General features: G+C 33.0%; 1 protein-coding gene across 1 annotated transcript in view; it reads left to right on the top strand.

Moving 5' to 3' along the window:
* The window catches only part of LOC149903188 (metabotropic glutamate receptor 2-like), an 87752-nt gene that overhangs the window by 48062 nt on the left and 13164 nt on the right, over positions 1–26526 (top strand). The window contains exons 8-12 of the mRNA XM_090109048.1: positions 17743–17849; positions 18726–18802; positions 19634–19706; positions 22032–22165; positions 22810–22976. Coding sequence (XP_089965174.1) covers positions 17743–17849; positions 18726–18802; positions 19634–19706; positions 22032–22165; positions 22810–22976 — 558 coding nt within the window. The remainder of the gene's footprint in view (positions 1–17742; positions 17850–18725; positions 18803–19633; positions 19707–22031; positions 22166–22809; positions 22977–26526) is intronic.

Genomic DNA, 26526 nt, shown 5'->3' with positions numbered 1-26526 from the left:
TATTAAAAAGCTTTTATCTACGCTGTTAATTACCACCCTAAGCCTTATAAATGAATTTATAGCACGTGCTCTGAATATTTTGTTTTATTTGTCTTAACGTTTCTGTACTAGTTCTATAAATATCTAAAGTTTTCCATTCCACTATTTTAATATTATAAGAATAAACAAAAATTCGTTTTGTTACTCCTTCTTACGCTACAAAATTAAGCTTATTTCAGAGTAGCTTTCACACATAAACTAGCCATTTTCCCCGGCTTTGTCCGGCTGGACTCGAGATAATAACAGTTTTTTGTCACTCAATCCGCTGCAGCTTTAGCTGTAGCTGTAGAATTTTGAAAATAGGTCAGATTTTAGTTTGTAAAACGAAACAATCGTACAAGTTAATCGTAAAATAAAAATAAATATATTTGTGGTTTAGAATACATGATTAACTAACTACAGATATCTAATACATAGGTATTAATGACAAAAGACCTGTCTGGACCAAAGACCGTCCGAAATGTATGTTTGTGTGTATATGTATATTATATTATTATGTAGTATACTCATCTATTTAATTGTGTATTGTATCTAGTTAAACTTTGCGGGAGCGATTTGACTTTTTTAAAAAAATAAAATTAAATTAAAATTAAACTTATTTAATTATTACTTAACTATAACAAGTGGACGATTTGGAGTCACAAATGTTAATGCCAGAATTACATGCAATGATACAATCAATACCTTATTACGAAACAAATGTTTTTCAATAACTGCTATGCTTATGTTAAATTGCAAGAACTCTCCGGTGGTCTTGCTGAGGCCAGCGGAAAGCTATTGCTCAACCTAACACAGAGGGTTGGGGTGGATGCGTAACTCCTCCCTCCTTAAGTGCGAAATTATCGGTTTGTTCATTTTTAATAACTATCCGATGATTTCGCAGACATGTTACATTTAATATCTTATAACGAAGTAAGTAAAGTAAAAATAGAATTACAAGTACAAAGATTAAAAATAGAGACGTATAGCCTAAAGTAGCACTGAATCTAAAATTTCTTTCACTGTTAACCATTTCACTATCACTGAACACTGATTGCTTTAATATCGTTGACATATATTTAACTTCGTCCAAGTTGATGCCTCGCATATTGAGTACACGTGTACTGGATAATATTGGAGTTCTATTCACAGGTAATTGCGGCAAAACTATAATTTTTGTTGGTTCTACAGGATCATTCTCAGTGATTACTTGGTGAGGGCGAATCGTTATATTCTGGATCTCGATGCTACATGGTTCGTCGATGGTCATTATGTATGTGCCCACGACAGGATATTTGCTGACATCACCATTGCAAATTTGAGTCAGAGTATTTCTGTATTTTGAGAAAAGTATCCAACTTATAGGTGTGATTCTTTGAATTCTTACATTCTCTATATTGATTAGCTGTTGTTCGCAGTGCATTGGATTTCCTTCAAATTTAAGCAGTTGTTCTATGCAAGTAGTTTCAGGATATGGCGTTTGATTTTGTTCATCGCATAGAAATTGTTCTCCAGCAGCGAGCGATCGGCACGGTTTTACAATCGGTAAGTATTTCATCCCCTTTGCCAACAGGTAAGGATATTTAGGAAAAATAGAAAAGGTTTTACTATCGGATTCACGGTACATAGGTATAGAGTATAATTTGTAATAGTTATAAGTATAATTATCTGTAATTGGAACCTCCATTATGAACGTAATCTGGTTTTGTTTAATATACGATTTAACATTAATAGTTTCTTCTAGTTTTACTAAATTTGCCTCACTCGCTTTAAACACTAAATTTTCAGTTTGAGATATAAGAATTAAATGTTGCAACAGTTCAGTAGAATTAATAATACTTTGATGTAATATGGATACTTTACTAAATGCTAGAGCAGTCTCTATTTCTCCTAATTTTATAAAAATAGAACGAAAATTACTAACAAATAAATTTAAAAGGCTTACAACATAAGTAGTATAAACCCAATGATTATCCTTAGATGCTAATTCCTTAATCATAGATTCTACAATTTTTAAACGCTTATCTAATATATTAGAATTTTGATTTAAGACTTCAGTAGAATTGATAAAACTATCGAGCATTTTAGATATTAAGGTAATTTTATTTCTAATGATAGTCTGATCGTTTTCAAGTTTAGCTGTAAGTTTATCGTATCTAATTGCGTCACTATAGTCTAAATTTCCCGTTATAATTTTAATTAAGGAACCCAGAGGGTTGAGGATACCTCTTTTGACGCGTTTGTGTGGAACTAACTGTTCGTATTTCTGAACCGTTATGTCGCGAATATATTCAGCGTGATATTTTGCCACTTGAAAATCGTGTAAGTATGAAATATTCTTATTAATTAAACTATCGAATTCACTGTATTTGCTAATAATAAAATTTAAGTCATCATTTATCTTATCTAAATTTAAAACCTTAATTATAGTCCAATAGTCTGTTTGGAGATATGCTTGCCCTTCTTTCACAGGATAAATTCCCGGGTTATGTTGAAGAAGTTGTAGTTGAAGGGCCAGCGCGGACCTCATCACTATCAGCCAACACCACCTGCGGAGGGCGTTTTACATTTTTAATAGGGACCTTAGTCTTCCGTTTACCAATCTCTATCGGTATAACGTTCCTTGAACCTTGTCCTATAACCTTAGCTTTATGGAATCGCGGCTTATCCTTGCTTTTTCGCTTATTAACGTCTTTCGCAAATATAATTTTTCCTGATGGGAGACTGATTTGGTCTTCACCACCTCTCCTATCCTTTACCTTTTGCTTAGTTTCGATCATTTTCTCTGCTAAATGTTTATATAGAATCTTTAAACGTTTTGCATGGTCCTTAACCAATTGCTGTATATAATGCTGCTCGAAATCAGCGTTAAATAAGCTACCTGAATCCGTGTGACCAAATACGACTTCAAAAGGGGTTAAGCCCGTAACTGAATGAATTGAACTATTATAGGCAATAATTGAATACATCATTACTGATGCTGCATCCGTGCATTTCTCTTCATATTTCGCACATCTATAAATTTCACTAATGGTCGAATGTAAACGCTCAATTAATCCCATTGAATTAGGATTATTAGGTGAGCCGATATGAAGCTCAATTTTATGTAAATTCAAAAATTCTTTCATTAGCTCGTTGTTAAATTCACTACCGGGATCTGAACTAATCTTTCTAGGAGTGCCGTAAAATGAAAAATACTTCATGAGTGCACGCACTACCTCTGCCGTTGATCTATTGTCTATTGGAATGGCTTGACCTAACTTACTAAATGCGTCGATAATAGTTAAGTAATAATTTCCTTCTATCTGAAAAATATCAATAAATATTTCTTGGAACGGCGCGTCTTGTGTTTGAGTTAATTGTAAAATAGGTTTAAAGGGATTACGATCATACTTCATTTTACAACACGTTTCACAGGCATTAATAAGGGCTGAAATAGTTTCCTGCATATTGTGCCAAAAATAATTTCTACGTATACTTGCTAGAGTCTCTTTAATACCGCGGTGACACGTTTTGCCTTGATGGTGTTTTATTATAATAGCCTTTTGTTCCTTCTCATCTTCTATAAAAACTACACGCTCCGTACATTCAAATAACAATACTGTATCCTTTCTAAATAATTCTATGACAATGCTAGTGAACTGTTTGCGATGTTCATCATCTTCGAAATAAATGAAATACTTAACCTTTGGTTTAATATACTCTTTTAAAAATTGTTTTACTAGATCCTGGTTATTAGTAGGCAAGAAAACTTCTAAAACCTTTTGCTTTTCACGTGAAAGGTCGTGAACTTGCATTTCGTTCTTAAACCACGTATATACTAAAATTTGATTTGGTTTTGTGTCTATTGCTTCATGTAATATAGGTATACCGGACGATTCTACAATATTAGCTGAACGAACTGTATCCGATTTCGACGTTACAGATGGTGACCTGACTGGGTAGTCACATGTTCTAGGAGAACTCATCGCCGATAGAGTTTCAGAGTCGGGAATAGATATCGTTTCACTAGAATCGCGTTCTGATATAGTAATTGTACTAGAGTCGTTACGCGTTCTTGGCCTATTGTCTCTATCGTCTATATTAACAACCATAGATTCGTTTTCGTTATCGGAATGCGTAGCGTTAACCCTAATTCTAGACAAAGCATCCGCGTTTAGATTTTGCTTCCCTTTCTTATAAACTATTTCATAATCATAGTCTTGGAGTCGAAGTCGCCAACGAGTCAGTTTACTACTTGTATCCTTTTGAGAGTTAAGCCATGATAGAGGTTTGTGATCTGTATATATCATAAATTTCTTACCATAAAGATAAGGCCTAAAATGTTTAATAGCCCAAACAATGGCTAGACACTCGCGTTTTATGGTGCTATAGCGTGATTCGGTGTCACTTAAGGTGCGGCTTGCATATGCAACGGGTTTATCGCCTCCAATGGGGCCCTGTGATAATACTGCCCCTAACGCAACATTAGACGCATCAGTCGTTAAGATAAAAGGTTTTTCAAAGTCTGGGTATTGCAAAAGTGGTGCATTCGTTAAGAGTTCCTTACATCTATTGAATGCGTCTATGTAATTTTTATCTAAAATGATTTTATTCCGTTTTTTCAGGCAAGATGTTAAGGGCTTCGTTACATGTGCAAAATCTTTAATAAACCGTCTATAGTATCCTATAAGACCAAGGAAGGATTTGATCTCAGTAGTTGTTTTGGGTATCGGGTAATTAAGTACCGCAGTAATTTTATCGTCATTAGGTTTCAGTCCGTCTTTAGTAATAGTATGTCCGAGGTAAATTACTTCTTTTCGTAAAAATTCAGATTTGTCTAGTTGTACCTTTAAGTTTGTCTGTCTGAGTCGGTCAAAAATGGTTCTTAATTTTAATATATGTTCATCTAAGCTAGAGGAGAATACAATTACGTCATCCAAGTAGACCATGCAATGTATTCCCTGTAGCCCTCTTAATATATTGTCCATTGCTCTCTGGAATGTAGCAGGAGCTGTTTTTAGGCCAAATGGCATTCTAAGGAATTCATAGTATCCATACTGAGTGCTGAAGGCTGTTTTCTTAATGTCTCGCTCGTCTACCTCAATCTGATGATAACCACTTGCTAAATCAAGTGTAGTGAAGTAGAGGCTCTTACCAAGTTTGTCCAGTAAGTCAGTAATATTAGGAAGTGGATAACGGTCGTCAACAGTCACGTCATTAAGCCTTCGATAATCAACTACCATACGCCATTTAACTAATCCGGAAGCATCGCGCTTCTTCGGAACTAAATGAACTGGAGCATTCCACGGGGAATGTGATTCTCGTATTACATTGTCTTGAAGTAATTTTTCGACTTGTCTATTAATTTCATCTGCTTGCGCAGGAGCCTGTCTATACGGTCTAACAAAAATCGGGTCTTCGTTTTTGGTATTAATTTTATGTTTAACTTCGTTTGTAAAACTTAATGGGATTTGTTCGCAATAAAATATGTCCCTATATTCGTGACATAGGGCGAATATCTTATTACGCTCTATTTCGCTAGTGTGGTCAAGTCTCAGCTTTGATAAATTATTTTTGAGTAATTCGTCATCTTCGTTGTCGTTGTGTTTGTCGTTATGTACAAAGTTACAATCGGAAGGGTCTGATGTTTGAAGAGGTTCGTTAATTTTCAGAGTCATGGGTGATTCTACGCTATTCTGGATTATTGTTGTCGCATAGCCATTATTACAGTTAACTAGTGCTGAGGGCATTCTTACTCCGGGTTTAAATTCTTTAAAGTCGATTACTGCAACACCTGAGTGAAGGTCGGTAGGAATTTTTACCTTCTGTTCACATCGGGGTGGCAAGTGGATAATATAATCTAAGTTATTATTAATGATGGGGATGTCTGTGTTCCTGGTTCTCAGTAGCAAATGTTTCAGGTCAATTATTGCGTCTATTTTTTTCAGTAGGTCATTACCAATAAGTCCGTCATAGCGTTCGTCTACGTCATACAAATGAAATTTGTGGTCGTCAGGGGTATTTAACGTTGGAAAAAGCGGAATTTCTATAACTTCGTCATGTTGACTGGATGCATGGGTGCTTATAACTTTAAAGGGTTCATCTATACATATAATAAAATCGTAGGAAAGTCAAAACTGTACATTGAATATTTTTTTAAAAGAATACATAATCCATGATCTATAATCGATATAGAAGCCAAAAACATAGTTTTTAGAATTTTTGTCTGTTTGTCTGTTTGTCGGTTTGTCTGTTTGTCTGTTTGTCTGTATGTTTGTCCAGGCTAATCTCAGAAAGTACTGCACGGATTTACTTCAAATTTTGCATGAATATTACTAACAGGTCGGGTCAGGCTGTTATATACATATTATCATGCTATCACCTTCGGGAGAGGAGCTGTGAACCTTTATTTTTCTTACGTATTCCGTGTACTACGACAGCGTACAATATAAAGACTCATGTTTAAATGTTGTTTTTGAGTAAGCCATGCTATTGTCTACCTTTACACTATAAAAACTACATCATTTAAGTAATTTTGGCAGAGAAACAGTATAATGAATCTTAGTAGTATAAAGACAAATTTAAAACAGCGCCATCTATGAGATTTCATTAAAATCAAATCAATTTACATAATATTAACGCTTCTTGGAAATTCATAATATAAATATTATGATGTTGGTGAGGTTGTTTTTTTTAAAGTTAAATAAATAATTCATATCTTCCCAGAGTCCATTTCAGGTGTGCTTATATTTCATGTGAATATACTAAAATTTTATAAGTGAGGGTAGATGTTTATTATTTGATGTCAAACAAGACACCATTACAGTTAATATAGGTAATAGTAGATAACAGTGATTGTGTTCATTCATTACATTTTTATAAATCTTCGGCTTTTTTTTAATTTTCGCATTCTTGCGTTCCCACAAAAGGTAAGTTGTAGCTTTTATATTTATTCTTTATAATTATAATTATATAGTTAGACTCATCTTTATAATTAGTTAAAGTATGACAAAATAAGAAAATGATGAAATTTTATTTTTATGTATAACTTTTACAAGACTATATTAAACACCCAAAGAAAGTCACTTTAGTTCTTGATAAAACTTTATTTGTTAGTAGCTTTTTAATAAACTAAGGTACAGTTATCTTTTGATTTTTTTTATTAACAGATTCAATGTTAATAAAAATTGACGATTTGCGTGAGGATGTAGTGGAAATTAGTAACCTTGCGCGTGGTCAATCATCAATCATCAATACATATAGGTAATAAAATTCTAGAAAAGTGATGTCTGTACAATGAAAATATGTAAAAAAAATTAGCAGGGGTTAAATTATTAAATCGATCCCAAACCCAAAACTGTAGTTAAAAATTTAACTTAAGCTGAGGTAGAAGGGGGAGGGGTCAAATTAAAATTATGCTTACTTCTAGGTAAATTTTCTACATAAATTAATGTCCTTTAAATTATGTCGCATTATATTTTTAACCCCCGACGCAAAAAGATGGGTGATAAGTGTTTGACCGCTATGTGTGTGTGTGTGTCTGTTTGTGTGTGTAATCCGAATTAGATGTGGTTTTGATGTTAGGCAGCATATTTTCCGACGCTGGTTCTTAGATAAAGTTTATCAAAATCGGTTCATCCATTTATTATACCTTTATAGGGGTAAAAGTGGGAATGTGGGAAAAAATATTAGTAATATTTCTATCCAATTCGGTTTATCCATTACAGCTTCTATTAGATTACAGCGGTAAAAGTGGGAATGAACAATAATGGAATGTTGTCAAATAATATACTCAAGCGGTAAGTATATCAAAATATGAAAGAGTAACGTGTGAATTACAATTAGTAATGTTTTATCGAAATCGGTTCATCCGTTTATTACATATAGGGCACTTTAGGGGTGACAGTGGTTAGATAAATAAACCAAATGGAGCATCAAACGACAGGCTATGACGTGTACATATAGGTACAATTAGATAATATGGTTTACATAAAAATCGGTTATCCCATTTACTAGGGGTGGAAAGGGAAGGGTTGAAAGTCTGTTAAAGAAGAGGGGGATATGGGAGCGAGAGGATAGCCACACCCTGGAAATTTTGAACTCTACTCAAAGCCACATAGGCCTGGCCCTTGGCAATTTTTTTTCCTAATGATACCACTTCTTTTGTCACTGTGGTCCATTACAATTTGTGCACGGTTACGGGCACCTTAACCGTGCACAAATTGAAAGATGTCAAGGAGCAACAAACTTATAGATATCAATATGATGTAGGAATGTAATATGGGGGTAGGTCTCGCTTACTTGAAAATAAGAAACCGAAGTTAAATATTTAAAAATTAAAAAAAACCAACGCAACGAATGTAAAGGAATAAATAATAATTTTACAAACTTCCCGACGATCTTTAAAATTAAGTACCATTATAAAAAAAATATAATATATGATATGATAATGATGGTATGGCAGCCCCGACGTCTTTGTTTTTTTATTTTTATAAATATTTAAAATGGTATTTATTAATTTTATTGCACGGTCTAAACGGTTTAGTTCACAGGTTTAGTTACTACAGGCGTGAGACAGGAAAGATGAGCGCTGAGACAAACGTCAAAACGCAAAGGAATAGAATCCGCTATCGATACTAATTGTCATAAGCGTATGATGTTTTGCTAAGGATTTGTTCACCATACCAACGACGTCGACGACCACGAACAAAATTTTCATCCAGTTGTAATATAACAAAATTGTGCAAAACACAATTAAAAATAAAATATTAAAATTTCCTGTCGTTCTGGTGATTGGAATTTTTATATTTGAGATCAACGAATGAAAAAATAGATTATTCGTAGACATGGTGGCTCCTAGAAAAAAAAATATTTGAAGTTTTTTATAGATAATTTTATTATCTACAATTTTGGTAGAAGGTAATTATATGATTAACTTACCGTCTCGGCAAAAAGGCAAAGAACCTATTTCTTCTTTATATATTAATTGTCCTCGAATTTTTTTTATTTCCGAGTACCAAAACTAAACTTCAAATAAATTTTTTCTAGGAGCTACCGTTTCTACGAAAAATCTATTTTTTCATTCATTGATCTCAAAAAAAAAATTCCAAGCACCAGAACGACAGGAAATTTTAATATTTTATTCTAATTGTGTTTAGCACAATTTTGTTAAATTGCGACTGGATGAAAATTTTGTTCGTGGTCGTCGTCGTCGTTGGTAGGGTGAACAAATCCTTAGCAAAACATCATACGCTTATGTCAATTATTAGTATCGATAGCGGATTCTATTCCTTTGCGTTTTGACGTTTGTCTCGGCGCTCAGTTGCTTCACGATTTATTATCAAAAACATCCATACAAGGAAGGAAGAAAAATAAATTTGCTCCCTTCCCCTCTGGTGCCTAAAAATAAATTTTACGTAGAAAATTAATTAGGCATTTATTTTTTTATTTTTTAGCTCAGTTTAGTAATAAATTTTACTAACAGTTCTTTTAATTATTTATGGTAGTACGTGTTTATTCAATAAAAATTAAGTAGTAACTACTATGCAGTCACTATTCCACGCGGACGAAGTCGCGGGCACAGCTAGTATTTTATAAAATTCGGAAAATATTGATAGGCAGTTCGGGGGCTGATGAATGATCGCGTGCTCCCAGTATCAATCATAAATTTGGAATTAATTTCAGGAATATAAATGTGTGGCAATTTCAGATTTGGATCGCAATTTAATTCTATGATTTCTCCTTTGTAGAGGCTTCCGTTTGAAAATTTTCTTCATCAGACGGAGGCACATTAATTTCTTCAGTATCGTCAGTGGGTATATAAATATCATTCTCATCGTATTCGTAATTCGTATAGTCGTAAGGATTATAGTCATAGTAATAATTGTCATATAGTAAATTGTCATTATGTATGTCGGTTTCATTCAGTCTAAAACCTTGCTGAGTTATTTGCGGTCGAGGGGGTGCCGTCCTCATGGAAACGTCAGTAGACTCAAAGCGGTTATTTTGAGGAGGTCCTTGACCGAAATGCTGTGGCTTCATACCAAAAGTTTGAGGGGGCCTATAACCAAGTTGTGGGTTTTGATTAAATGTAGGCCTATAACCAAATTGTGGATTTTGATTTAATGTTGGTCTATAACCAAATTGTGGATTTTGATTGAATGAAGGTCTATACCCGAACTGTGGGTTTTTATTAAACGGTGGCTTATAACCAAATTGTGGATTTTTATTAAACGGTTGTTGGGGTGTGAATTTAAAACCAAATTTTTGAGGTACATTTGGTGTCCCAAAATTAAATCTTTGTTGAGGATTTTGTAAAAATTGGGGCACCGTTGTATTATTATGGGTACGATTGCGCGACTGATATTGTTCGTGGAAATTAACTTCTTCTAACACAATTTCCAGAGCCTGTTCTAATGTATTAGGCGATTTTAGTCTAACAATTCGCACCATACTTTCGGGCAAATTATACAAGAAAACGTTCAGGGCTGTATGATTATAAATCGCAATTTTCGCGCGTTTAATTTCCGTATCTACCGATAAATTAACCTTCGATATTAGTAACGATCTAATATTCTGTATCCTATTGCAAAATTCAAGATAACTTTCCCCGGATTTTATTTTACAGGACTCAAGAGAGATTTTTATGCAATCCTCACTGCGCGGATCCCCAAAATGTTGTTCTAGTAATTCCTTTAGCGCGGGCCAAGTATTAATATCTTCGCGCTCCGATAATAACGCGGCGGCATCGCCTATTAATCTACTAGTTATTGCATGTAAAACGTAAATATTCTGCTCTTCATGCCCTCTAAATTTATTAATTATATATTCGCATTTTCGAAAGAATAAATTCAAAATTCTTTTGTCTCCACCAAAAAGAGGAATAAGCTTTAACATATCACTCGGAATTGTTATTACGTTTACGCTTTCCATGTTAAATAAGTACAGAGTAATTAAAGTTCTGAAGTCTTTAACCAATTACAATAATTTCGAATTATAAAAATCACACACACAGAAATCAATTTAAAACACAATATAAGTAATAAAAATTCTTAAAATATAGCACAATAAAAGAAATATATGTTATCAATTACTATAAAAATTAAAACTTGAAATAAGTTATAAAATCACATATAAAATATAAAAATCATTAATTGAATTACGATCGATTTTGAGATCAATTAAATCAATTAATATTAATATGCAAAAATCATTTAATTTTCTAATTTAAAACTTTTAATTAAGTTACACTCTATAGTTAATTAGTCTGTGCAGAGTTTTATGCAAGACAATTCTTAGAATTTAATACGATATTTCTTATGTATAAGTTATAACTAATTACTGATTTAATAGAATTTCATATTAAAACCAGATCCGTTATAATGCGAGACGTTCAATCCCAAAATAACAGTTAAAAATAATTAAAAGTCAAAATTACACTCTCGTGAAAAGGATATAGGAATATATCAGAAAGGATGGCAAAAAGTTTTACTCACCAACCGATCGTCGATCCCATTATTCCTCGTCGTGGTCGTTTAACAAATTTATATTTCGGTTCTTTTAGGATAGCACGGCCTTTATAGCAATGTTCTAGGGCTAATTTTGAAGACCTCTAGACATGCAGACCTTATATGGCTATCCTACCGGCTGCGCCAGTTAAACTTTGCGGGAGCGATTTGACTTTTTAAAAAAAATAAAATTAAATTAAAATTAAACTTATTTAATTATTACTTAACTATAACAAGTGGACGATTTGGAGTCACAAATGTTAATGCCAGAATTACATGCAATGATACAATCAATACCTTATTACGAAACAAATGTTTTTCAATAACTGCTATGCTTATGTTAAATTGCAAGAACTCTCCGGTGGTCTTGCTGAGGCCAGCGGAAAGCTATTGCTCAACCTAACACAGAGGGTTGGGGTGGATGCGTAACTATCTCTATGTATATATAATTTATTATAAATAGTGTTGTGCACCATCAACCTCAATATATTATGACGTAATTCTCATGATCCTTGACCTAAGGTTGCCTGGAAGAGATCGCTGTATTAGCGATAAGGCCGCCTTTTTGTACGTTTTCTATTGTCTGTGTTTTTTTTGTTATTATTTTGTTTCTGGTGCAAATAAAGTATTTATTCATTCATTCATTCATTCGACCTTAAAATGACAAATGTTGTTAGGACTCCTTTTACAAATAAGTAAATAACAGCGTTAGGGTGTGTTTTCAAGAAATAGAAAATAGAAATAGAAACACATTTATTCCCAAAAAAATGATACAGACAATATACATTAAATTAAAGACAGTAAGTAATACTTATATTAAAAAATATATATATAACATTGTGTGAAGACGTAATAATATTATATTATATCTGTATCACCTCTGGGAAAGGGATTTTCAGATTCAAGTTGATTTTACACATTGTTCTGTACTTATATTATAAAACTAGCTGTGCCCGCGACTTCGTCCGCGTGGAATAGTGACTGCATAGTAGTTACTACTTAATTTTTATTGAATAAACACGTACTACCATAAATAATTAAAAGAACTGTTAGTAAAATTTATTACTAAACTGAGCTAAAAAATAAAAAAATAAATGCCTAATTAATTTTCTACGTAAAATTTATTTTTAGGCACCAGAGGGGAAGGGAGCAAATTTATTTTTCTTCCTTCCTTGTATGGATGTTTTTGATAATAAATCGTGAAGCAACTGAGCGCCGAGACAAACGTCAAAACGCAAAGGAATAGAATCCGCTATCGATACTAATAATTGACATAAGCGTATGATGTTTTGCTAAGGATTTGTTCACCCTACCAACGACGACGACGACCACGAACAAAATTTTCATCCAGTCGCAATTTAACAAAATTGTGCTAAACACAATTAGAATAAAATATTAAAATTTCCTGTCGTTCTGGTGCTTGGAATTTTTTTTTTGAGATCAATGAATGAAAAAATAGATTTTTCGTAGAAACGGTAGCTCCTAGAAAAAATTTATTTGAAGTTTAGTTTTGGTACTCGGAAATAAAAAAAATTCGAGGACAATTAATATATAAAGAAGAAATAGGTTCTTTGCCTTTTTGCCGAGACGGTAAGTTAATCATATAATTACCTTCTACCAAAATTGTAGATAATAAAATTATCTATAAAAAACTTCAAATATTTTTTTTTCTAGGAGCCACCATGTCTACGAATAATCTATTTTTTCATTCGTTGATCTCAAATATAAAAATTCCAATCACCAGAACGACAGGAAATTTTAATATTTTATTTTTAATTGTGTTTTGCACAATTTTGTTATATTACAACTGGATGAAAATTTTGTTCGTGGTCGTCGACGTCGTTGGTATGGTGAACAAATCCTTAGCAAAACATCATACGCTTATGACAATAATTAGTATCGATAGCGGATTCTATTCCTTTGCGTTTTGACGTTTGTCTCAGCGCTCATCTTTCCTGTCTCACGCCTGTAGTAACTAAACCTGTGAACTAAACCGTTTAGACCGTGCAATAAAATTAATAAATACCATTTTAAATATTTATAAAAATAAAAAAACAAAGACGTCGGGGCTGCCATACCATCATTATCATATCATATATTATATTTTTTTTATAATGGTACTTAATTTTAAAGATCGTCGGGAAGTTTGTAAAATTATTATTTATTCCTTTACATTCGTTGCGTTGGTTTTTTTTAATTTTTAAATATTTAACTTCGGTTTCTTATTTTCAAGTAAGCGAGACCTACCCCCATATTACATTCCTACATCATATTGATATCTATAAGTTTGTTGCTCCTTGACATCTTTCAATTTGTGCACGGTTAAGGTGCCCGTAACCGTGCACAAATTGTAATGGACCACAGTGACAAAAGAAGTGGTATCATTAGGAAAAAAAATTGCCAAGGGCCAGGCCTATGTGGCTTTGAGTAGAGTTCAAAATTTCCAGGGTGTGGCTATCCTCTCGCTCCCATATCCCCCTCTTCTTTAACAGACTTTCAACCCTTCCCTTTCCACCCCTAGTAAATGGGATAACCGATTTTTATGTAAACCATATTATCTAATTGTACCTATATGTACACGTCATAGCCTGTCGTTTGATGCTCCATTTGGTTTATTTATCTAACCACTGTCACCCCTAAAGTGCCCTATATGTAATAAACGGATGAACCGATTTCGATAAAACATTACTAATTGTAATTCACACGTTACTCTTTCATATTTTGATATACTTACCGCTTGAGTATATTATTTGACAACATTCCATTATTGTTCATTCCCACTTTTACCGCTGTAATCTAATAGAAGCTGTAATGGATAAACCGAATTGGATAGAAATATTACTAATATTTTTTCCCACATTCCCACTTTTACCCCTATAAAGGTATAATAAATGGATGAACCGATTTTGATAAACTTTATCTAAGAACCAGCGTCGGAAAATATGCTGCCTAACATCAAAACCACATCTAATTCGGATTACACACACAAACAGACACACACACACACATAGCGGTCAAACACTTATCACCCATCTTTTTGCGTCGGGGGTTAAAAATATAATGCGACATAATTTAAAGGACATTAATTTATGTAGAAAATTTACCTAGAAGTAAGCATAATTTTAATTTGACCCCTCCCCCTTCTACCTCAGCTTAAGTTAAATTTTTAACTACAGTTTTGGGTTTGGGATCGATTTAATAATTTAACCCCTGCTATTTTTTTTTACATATTTTCATTGTACAGACATCACTTTTCTAGAATTTTATTACCTATATGTATTGATGATTGATGATTGACCACGCGCAAGGTTACTAATTTCCACTACATCCTCACGCAAATCGTCAATTTTTATTAACATTGAATCTGTTATTAAAAAAAATCAAAAGATAACTGTACCTTAGTTTATTAAAAAGCTACTAACAAATAAAGTTTTATCAAGAACTAAAGTGACTTTCTTTGGGTGTTTAATATAGTCTTGTAAAAGTTATACATAAAAATAAAATTTCATCATTTTCTTATTTTGTCATACTTTAACTAATTATAAAGATGAGTCTAACTATATAATTATAATTATAAAGAATAAATATAAAAGCTACAACTTACCTTTTGTGGGAACGCAAGAATGCGAAAATTAAAAAAAAGCCGAAGATTTATAAAAATGTAATGAATGAACACAATCACTGTTATCTACTATTACCTATATTAACTGTAATGGTGTCTTGTTTGACATCAAATAATAAACATCTACCCTCACTTATAAAATTTTAGTATATTCACATGAAATATAAGCACACCTGAAATGGACTCTGGGAAGATATGAATTATTTATTTAACTTTAAAAAAAACAACCTCACCAACATCATAATATTTATATTATGAATTTCCAAGAAGCGTTAATATTATGTAAATTGATTTGATTTTAATGAAATCTCATAGATGGCGCTGTTTTAAATTTGTCTTTATACTACTAAGATTCATTATACTGTTTCTCTGCCAAAATTACTTAAATGATGTAGTTTTTATAGTGTAAAGGTAGACAATAGCATGGCTTACTCAAAAACAACATTTAAACATGAGTCTTTATATTGTACGCTGTCGTAGTACACGGAATACGTAAGAAAAATAAAGGTTCACAGCTCCTCCCCCGAAGGTGATAGCATGATAATATGTATATAACAGCCTGACCCGACCTGTTAGTAATATTCATGCAAAATTTGAAGTAAATCCGTGCAGTACTTTCTGAGATTAGCCTGGACAAACATACAGACAAACAGACAAACAGACAAACCGACAAACAGACAAACAGACAAAAATTCTAAAAACTATGTTTTTGGCTTCTATATCGATTATAGATCATGGATTATGTATTCTTTTAAAAAAATATTCAATGTACAGTTTTGACTTTCCTACGATTTTATTATATGTATAGAAGTTAAAGTTTGTGAGTTTGTGGATCTATTGAAATGGTTTAAGAAAATATTTTACCGATAGCCACGTTATATGCGAGTGTCATAAACTATAGATAATTTAATTTACTTTTATCCCAGGTCAACCCGAGCGCAGCCGGGATAAGTGGCTAGTATATTTCTAAAGTCAATTCACGTATACTAAAAGTGAACATGGATAAAAATCGAATTTACGTTCTGGATATAAATAAGATTATTCGGTAAACGAACCGCAGCTAAATTGAAACCTAATACCAATTAGGTTTCTATTTCAACGATATAAACCTAATTGATATTAGGTTTTGTTGTTGTTATTGAAAATAAACGTATTTATTAGGTTACCAAAGGGGTAATTATTATATTTCATTTTATTGTAGACTCTACGTTGTTTATTTTGGGTAATTTAAATATTTATTTAAATAAGAATAGGTACTATGTCTTAAAAGTAAAATTTGAAAACCTATCCAGGGTTTTATTTCCTAGTGTACAATTTTAATTAACAAGCATCAGTTTCTAGTTTTAACCGATGGACCGGAATTAAATATTTAATGTGAGTGTGTGTGTGAAGTCCCACGTCCCCAAGTGGGGTAAGGGACATACATCTGTTTCACTGATCGATTTTCTTTAGAGACAAGTAGGTGATCAGCCTTCTGTGTCATGCCAGACCGAGACATATTTTTTTCTTCGTCTCCACCAGGAATCGAACCCAGGACTCCTCGGTTCTACGCTCACGCGTCAACCACTGTACCAAGGAGGCGGTCAAAAATTTAATACCTCTACATAATTCGATTTACAATTTATTACGAATTTCCAATAATACTATACCTACTTCAATAAAACCCTTTATTCACCTTCACTGAAATAGCTTAAGTTAGCTATAATTAATGATGATTAATTACAATCGCCTTAACCAGCAGTCAGCACTGCTGAATTGTATAATTATGCCTACTGGGGAGAAATTATTACGCTATGTAAGTAACGCTTGTTACATTTTGGTCTTTAGGAAATTTAGGTCGCTTGAAAGAAAGATTCGTTGGTGGTATGACATTATGTTATGTATTAAAAATCTTTAAAGACTTTTACGTGTATAGGTGAAAAAATGAACAGGTTCTGAACGTAAATCAATTAAAAGGTTCCAAATAGAGTGGTGGTACTGTAAGGGCCGGCGCCCACTGCCGGCATGACGTGTCTTGCTTTGGGGTCGAGGAATTATGATTGCTAGCTAGTTGAAATAAGGTTGAAACTTATGCAGCATTAGTGGGGCTTTTAGCAGGATGCCACGGCATGCCGCGGGATGCCATTGCACGCCGCGGGATGCTCTGCCGTGCCATGCCGTGCCGTGCCGGCAGTGGGCGCCGGCCCTTATGGTATTGAGTTTACTGTGTCCATTACTGTTTATAATTTATCTTAGTAATTTATGTAGTCCAATCTGTTCGTGAACTGATAAACTTTAACAATAAAATCCTTATTAATAGATAGGTAGGCTATACTTATATTTTAAAGCAGAAGAGTTTGTTTGTTTGAACGCGCTAATCACAGAAACTCCTGGTCCGATTTGAAAAATCCTTTGGGTGTTGGATAGCCCATTCATCGAGGAAGGCTATAGGCTATATTATATGATATATAGCCTATAGCTAGCCACGCTAAGACCAACAGGAGCGGAGCCACGCGGGTGAAACCGCGGAGCGCAGCTTGTACGAAGATAATGTTTTAACATTAGACTTATAACATTGCATGTCTCTTTTTTTATTATACATTTATCTGTTTATAGATCAATATTTCTTTATAGAGACATGCATGCGGCGGTGTGTGGTGGAAAGCCCGGGCTGTGCGACGCCATGCGGCCCGCCAGCGGCGCTGAGCTGCTTCGATATTTGAGGAAGGTGAACTTCACAGGTACGTCACTTTATTGTATACTAGCTGTGCCCTGCGGTTTTACTCGCAGTGCTCCACCCCTGTTGGCTTAGCGAGATGATAAATATATAAAAGCCTTACTCGATAAATGGGCTATCTAACACCGAAAGAATTTTTCAAATCGGACCAATAGTTCCTGAAATTAGCGCGTTCAAACAAACACTTCAGCTTTATAATATTAGTATAGATGTATGTTTTAGATAAATGGTAAATCTGTTGCTTTGTTAATAACCTAGGCTGTATGTAAAATGGCGGCGTTTAACTTTTCTTAACCGACAAACTGCTGCTGCTGCTATATTAAAGGTATAACTGGATATTGTTCAGGAACATAGTTAATTAATGGTGCTGTTTAAACGGATAAATGGAAAAGTTGAATAAATATTATTCTTTATCGATACACTGGAAGGCGACAAGAATGTCAAGATAAATAGATAGATGGAAGTTTATTCCAGAAAAAGGGTTCAACCAGAAAAATGATAAAATAATATAACAGTAATGGGAAAAGTCCTTTTACTGTTGTGTTATACTTAATATAGAGCATTTTTATACAGCCGCTTTGGGCGAGACTGCGGGTAATAAATATTTTTATACACAACTTATCGTAACAAGTTGAGGTCAGAATTACGTACTTGTTTGAAAATTGTGTAGTTACCGTTCCTGTGAGATTTCCGGAATGAAAAGTAGCCTATGTCTTATTTTGGGGCTTCAGCTACCTACATTGCAAATTTCATTGTAATCTGTTCAGTAGTATTTGCGTAACAAACATTCATCCTCACAAACTTTCGCATTTATAATATTAGTTGGATAGTGCAGATTGAAATTCCCTTTTGTTATAATTAACTGAGATTTCCTAAACAGGTCTGAGCGGTGATGAGTTTCACTTTGACGCAAACGGTGATGGACCAGCTCGGTACAATATTCTGCACTTCAAACAGGTATTTAAATTTATTTTATTTCATTTAAAAGGAGAATGGGCAAATTGGGCCTGAAACTTTGGCTAAGACCAATACACACGAAATATTGTTTTTGTGATAGATCATTACACATAACTTACGAAAAAAATAAAATAAAAAAATAAATCAACCGGGTTCTTGTACAGTCAAGGCAAAAAGTTTTATTTATTTGGCTATTATTTTGCGCACAATAACGGTGTTTTTAATTCGAGTGAAGTAAATATAAATCTAAATGTCACTGAAGTGACTGAGTTTAACCACAAAAAACGTCTAACTACGTTGAATTATAATAAACACGGTATCTAGGTACCTGTTACAAAACATAATATTAGTGTATTTCGGTTATTAGAAGGCTTAAGATTAGTACGTATTTGTAAGTGAAAGTGAATTGGAGTAACATAAAGATATTGTCATTGTCTTATAACAGTTATTTATTGCAAAAAATATTGTACACAAAGAAATAAAAATTGATGTGACTGTACAAAAACCCGGTTGATTATTTTTTTATATATATTTTTCCCGTTATGTATGTGTTATGATCTATTATAAAAACAATATCTCATGTGTATTAGTCCAACTCAAGGGTTCAGGCCCAACTTCCATAGTAAAATGCCCATTCTCCTTTAATTTATTTTCCTAGATATTTACTACACGTCATGTACTCCATTATTATGATTGTTTTCTAAGGTGATATTTTAGGCAAATAAAATACAGAAACGAAAGAAAATTCGAACATAATATTAAACTTACTTTTATCTAAATCTTAAATATAAATAATTTTCAATCCACAACTCAAATGCTTCTCTCATTTAGGTGTCGCGAGGCGTCTACCACTGGGTGAAGGTGGGACAATATCTAGATGGGGAGCTGCAGCTTAATATTGATGGTAAGTTTTTATTTTATTGATTTATTTGTTTCTGCTTATAAGTGGTTGAAAATATATGTTACTATGCGTTAATTATCTAATAAAGTCTTGATAAACTACAAATTACTTCCTTCTGAAAATTTGTATCATTTTTTATCCCGACTACAATTAGGTATACAAAAAATATAACATTCCATTCTTTCGTTGGGACGTGCAAACAGAAAATCGTTCACATAAATAAATTTAAAAATTATTAATTTACCTTAGCACTAACAGCATCAAAATGGTCGGTAAATTCAGAATTATTATACAAAGTAAATTTTTGTAACAAACTCCCATAAAATACGTGACTCAAACAACTCAAAATCCTAATTCTAAAATTCGATTTCAAACTGACGAGTTTCCAAGTCACGATCCACTTTCCCCAATTCGGTTACAATCAAATCCCTAAATTGAGAATTTTTAATTATTGCTCGTTCGCTCTGCAAATTTAAGGTACTCTCAGTATTGAAAAAACCCTAATTATTCTTAAGGGACTAGTAAATTTCGAACTTTTCATTAGAAATTTGGTAATATATTTACATAGGAAGACAATTTTAAGTTGGTCTTAGAAATTATACATTCTTGTTATTTTAATACCTACATTCTTTCTTTGATTATTAACTTAAACAAAGAATATCCAGAAGCTGTAAAAATTGGCCATTAATATTTCTTTGCTGAACCAATTTTCATGAAATTTAGCACACACATAGAAGGTAACTTGGATTAACACATAGGATCATCAAGGACACATAGGATATCCCGAAAATTCCACGGGAACGAGAACGTCTTTTCCTTTGATCACGCGGACGAAGCTGCGGGTGAACAGCTAGTAATCTTACTACAATATACAATATATTATTTTAATTATTTAAGAAGTTCACTCCCTTCGAACGTCCATCACTCACCTGTCTAAATACCTCAATGTTTTATGCACAGAGGTTTTATGTCAAATTTAGTTTGCTAAAAATATATCATGTGTGGGCTTGATGTATTATGTAGGTAATCCTCCTATTCATTTGAGGCTTCTTTTGAATAATAAAATTAATTTGTCTGATATGTTTTTAAAATAATTCTCGAAAGTTTTGAAGTGTTTTCGTTTTCGTTGTTTCATTTCTATTTTAATTAGGAATATACTTACTAATTTAACCTTTTTTAACTAATAATCTTCTAAAATTGAGTAAGTAAAATTTTATAACAAACAAAGAGAAACTTAATACAACAAAGAGAACTTTATTATTACAAAGTAAAGACATGTTGTCGAGATTTAATGTCCTTTCGTTAAAAGTTTCCAAAGCAGTTTTATTAAGCAAATAGTCAACAAGCATTAAGCAGTAAATGCAATCTTAATCACTCGTTTGAGCGCGGGTTTATGATATCGTAACGACATTACTTTTATGAAGTTTATTTGCTTTGGTCGTAAACTGTTGTTCGCATTTGACCTACCAATTATATTTAAGATCAAAATTAAGTTTGTTTTTCTTTTCTTATTTTAGAACTTGCGTATTGCACTAAAGGTTATAAATATTATATAAACATAATTATGTCATAGGAACAATGCTAAACAAATATATTAAGACATGTAAAATACTAATTGATCTTTTAAAAGAATTCATTGCAAATTATAGTTCACAAGTACTGATTTTAAAGTATTTTCAAACATAAAAGTAGTGAATCGAATAGTATTTTTTTAAATCGCGCAATGTTTTACAATTAAATCAGAAAATATCGTACGGTCGTTAAGTAAACCGACTCTCACAAAGAGTAGTCAAGTCTCGTTGAGCCGAGAGCGAAGTAATTTTACCTTACAATGTTTGGAAAATTAAATTGTCGTATCTACAATCTAGGACATTTCTCACAAATTACTATGAAATTTGTTTTTCTATATTCCATTCGAAAATGAACTCTATTGATATATTTTTACCGTTTTACTTGTACAAGTAATGTTTTTACTTTTGAGTCGAATAATAAGAATTTAGTTTGTATATCTGAGTAAGTGATTTTGAGAACCATTTAACCACTACATATTTTATTTGCTGCAGAGTGCAGGTCTGTTTTGGTACAATTTTTTTTTTCACATTTTAACCTATATTATAATATCAGTTGACGTAACTTCCTTATTATAAAAACATTTTGAAATAAAACGTTGCAAAACAATTCTATTCTAATGGCGGTTGCACATTAGTGTCGTGACTTCGCGGCGTGGCGGTCTTACTACTTACTCTTATACTTCATGATTTTTATGGTCTTACTACATACTTATACTTTATGAGACATTATCAACTATAACTTAACACTATGATTCAGACATCCAGTTCAAATGGGGTGAAGCGCACCCGCCGGAGTCGGTGTGCAGCGCGGAGTGCGAGCTGGGGCAGGCCAAGCAGTACGTGGAGGGCGAGAGCTGCTGCTGGCACTGCTTCAACTGCACACAGTATGAGGTATGGTATATATTAGTGGAGTGAATATTCTGGATTTTATTAAGGACATATTGGATATTGATTAACTTGGGTTTTGATAGATATAAAATTTTTATCTTTGCAAATTTTTCAATAGTAACATGAAACTACATTGTAAACCATCAATTAAATTTATATATAATCCACATGAAAACGATATATAATTTATTACATACTAAGTTATATCAGCATATCTGCATCAGCTGCAGATCCTATCCTACAAGTCAAAACTATTCAAAATTGTCAACAATTGCTTGTATGACAAGAAGCAACTCGGTCAGTGTGGACATGGCTCGGCTGAGGAAAATGGCGGCTCACGCATTATCCTTCTTCTTTTCTAAATGTTTTTGTGCGTAACAAAAAAATGTATGCGTGTACTAGAGTACACACGTAAGAAGTGAAACTTCTTTATGACCTTAAAAATGTCACGAGTATGGCGTAACGCAAAAATGTCACGCGTACGGCGTAACGCAAAAATGTCACGCGTACGGCGTAACGCAAAAATGTTACACTAAATTTTTGTCCAACCCTGATAAAGAAGTTTCACTTCAATTATTAACTTTGATGTATGTATTAAGCTTTACTTAGAAAACCACACTCATTAAAAAAGTGTCCAATTCATATAGATCCGCTCGCCGCTAGTAGAGACAGCGTGTGTGGTGTGTCCGCGCGGCGCGCTGCCCGACGCCACGCGCACGCGCTGCCGGCCCATCCCCGAGCAGTACCTGCGACCGGACTCCGCCTGGGCCATCGGCGCTATGGCCTTCTCCGCTAGTGGGATACTGCTTACTGCGTGAGTTTGATACTGCAGTACACTGCACAATAAAACATTCATGATACTGCAATACGTAGCAATGCACTGTACTGTGCTACACTGTACTGTAGTACACTTCATAACAATACACTGCACTGCAATACAAGATATTACACGATACTGCAAAGCTGGCTGCTACACTAGACTACACTACAGCACACTGCAAAGCAAAACCTTACACGATACTGCAATGCACTGTGCTACACTATACTACACTGCACTACACCATAATACACGTCCCTGCATTGCCCTGCACTATACAAAAGAATAATGCAATACACTTAACATTGTACTATAATACACTTCAATACATAACATAGAAACTAAACACACTAGACAACTTTACACTACACTACTGCATTGCTCTAAATGGCACAGTAGTGAACTACGCTGTACAACACTATACGGCACAAAATTAGTACATAAATAACATTTCTGTACTAGTTTGATTGCAAAAGCTTGTTACTATTATTGTTAAACTTGTTATTTTTATGCTGTTACCTAACTACCATAAAAGTTAAATTATTAAGCTAAATATTTGCTTAGTAACAACACTCCTACAATACTTGTGAAGAATGTAGTTTTATTGTAAACCTTTCCTCAGTGGGACGATACAACCGTTTACGATATACAATAACAACAATTTTCCAATGAACAAAATAGAACGAAAAATCTCACATAATATCTATAATTCGCTCCACCTGAATTCGATTGATATAAACCCACAAAAAGTCCAAAAATTCTATTCGCACGTGTAGATAGCAAAAAAAACTATAATATATACGGTTTCTAAAAGTGAATAGAGGCGTAGAAATTTTATTTTTGCGTAGTAACAATAAAATTCCCTGGCAAATTGGTATGCGGGTCCCATTTGAGCTCAAATAAAAAGTACCTACTAGCTTGTTATTTCTAAAACCGATTCGAAAGATTTTTTATTAAATATTCCGAAGCTCGACGTGGAATGGAATTTATTTTACATAAAATCCATTAATTGCATACGTTTTTATTTTTAAGTTGGTTTTCAAACTAATGAACGCTGTATAAAATAAAAAATAGCTTGTAAAATCGAGTTCTATTTGCTGATGCTGAGCTATTTTTATCAGCATTTTTTCTGCAATATTTTATCGAACATAGTTTACAAATACTAAAATATAAATAGAGAATAAAATAAAGGTAATGTTTAGTAAAACGAAATGAAACAATTCTCAAAGTTTTCAATAAAATTTAATGAATAAGGTCTCTACGGAGTAATTAACTTTCCGACTAAATGCCTATTTCTTAATTCACAGAATACAGGCTAACTAACAGCTTCTGTTCAATTTGCTACACTGTTAAATTAATGAGAAACGAAATTATCATTCAGAATACTAATCAAGGTATAGAGCGTATTTCATGTTATGGAAATGAACCTAAAATTAAATAATTTGGAAAATCCAAAAGTGCACGCCTCATAATTTTTTTTTAATAAATATTTATTAATTATTATTTTTGTTTATTTAATAACAATTAAACCACATCGAATCAGACCCTGAAAAATGAAAGGGTTCTATTCCTGAGCATACTCAAGCGTAAGAGAAAAAAAAGACTCGATTAGTAAAGTATTTCGGTCGCTATCGTGTTAACAAGAAAAAGGATCCGCACATACAGACACACGGACGTCCAAGGCAGAACTTTTTTAAACTGTTTTTTAACTAGTTTAAATAACAAAAATGACATCAAAAATATCATGAACGTTAAAAATAGTGTTTTTTCTTAATATGTGTGTGTATGTATTATCTTACAAGTGCAATGTATGATACATAAAGACATTTTAAGTTTGAAAAATCAGATGTTTTGCGCGAAGTGACAGTAGTACCCACCTCAACGCTTCGCTTATGAGGCGTGCAATAGATATACTTAATTTTAGGTTCATTGGAGATTAAATAGATATTACTTACTATGCCTATTTTAGAAGCTGTTTTTCTTAAACTAATGACTAATACTTAGATACGATGTCTTTTTAAAATATTATTTTTAGTAGAGATCATTAATTAACCTACATCTTTAAATTAAATTGATTTAAAATTAAATAATTATAATAATTTAAACGAACACAATTCATTACAGACCAAAATTGCAGGTATCTTTTATATCTAAGAAAACATCCAACAATTATAACAATTTAGGCACCTACAAAAATATAACAATCAGGTAACATAATATGATATACCAAACCTTTCCAAAATTGCACGGAAATCGTTCAATATCATAATATTATCCCTTACGCTATTTTCATCCGGCTTACAATCTAAAACCGATCAACAATGCTCGAAATCTGTCAAGAAACAGAAAAACCGATAAAGCGGATGTTGAAATACGTCGACCGCGGGAAGGGGTCAATTATCGACCGTCAATCGGTACTTTTGAACCGGAATAGAATTCATACTTTGACCCACGGTTTTGATTCATTCAAACGTAGGTACATTTTAAATGCTTTTCTACACTAATATTATAAAGAGGAAAACTTTGTTTGTTTGTTTGTTTGTTTGATTGTAATGAATAGGCTCATAAACTACTGGACCAATTTTGATGAAATTTGGCACAGACAATCTTTAGACCCTGAGAAAGAACATAGGCTACTTTTTATTGCAAAATATGTACCACGGGCGAAGCCGGGGCGGACCGCTAGTCTTTAATATTTTCATGGACTCCTGAAAACTATTGATTGTATTTGTTTTACGTTGTGTATTAAGCTTCTTGTAAACGCTGTGTAATCTTAATTCCAATAATACAATAAATTCGAATATAATTTACTACAAAAACTCATGAAAATGTAAATTAATTTTAAAAGTCTCGTGAGGAAATTAAGTTTAATTTTAATTTCATTTTGAATTTAATGGATTTTATTTAACACGACGTTTGATAACTTTCATGTCACAACCAATAACCATGCACATTGTAAAGTTTTTGACACATTCAATATTAAAATTATAATGTTTTTTAATATTTTTTTAAACTTACGCAGTCTCATCTACCTATTGTAAATAAATATTGTAAATAGATTTATTTATAACTCTACTATTTATTAGAATTTCAAATATATAGTTAACTAGCTGCTCCGCGCGGTTTCACCCCCGTGGCTCCACCCCTGTTGGTCTTAGCGTGATGATAATATCATCACGCTAAGACCAACTATATATATATAGCCTATAACCTTCCTCGATAAATGGGCTATCTAACACCGAAATAATTTTTCAAATCGGACCAGTAGTTCCCGAGCTTAGCGCGTTCAAACAAACAAACAAACTCTTCAGCTTTATAATATTAGTATAGATTTTCAATTATATTACCATTCAAAAGATAAATATATATGGCTAAGATAATACAGTACCTACTGTATAATATTATAATGTATAAATTTTATTTTCCGTGTATAATATTTACCTATACATTTTCTGACAATTTTTGAAGTGAAACTTCTTTAGGTGCCTTGAGAGTAAAATTGCAAAGGCGCGTCATAGCAATACTGTCACGTCATGGAATAGGCGAC

This window comes from Colias eurytheme, chromosome 13, assembly GCF_061535395.1.
Source record: "Colias eurytheme isolate Ceu_HAF_F1 chromosome 13, ilColEury1 Martin Lab GWU primary, whole genome shotgun sequence".
Classification (NCBI taxonomy): domain Eukaryota; kingdom Metazoa; phylum Arthropoda; class Insecta; order Lepidoptera; family Pieridae; genus Colias; species Colias eurytheme.
The sequence above is the reverse complement of the archived record's forward strand: the minus strand, read 5'-3'. Positions and strand labels throughout refer to the sequence as shown.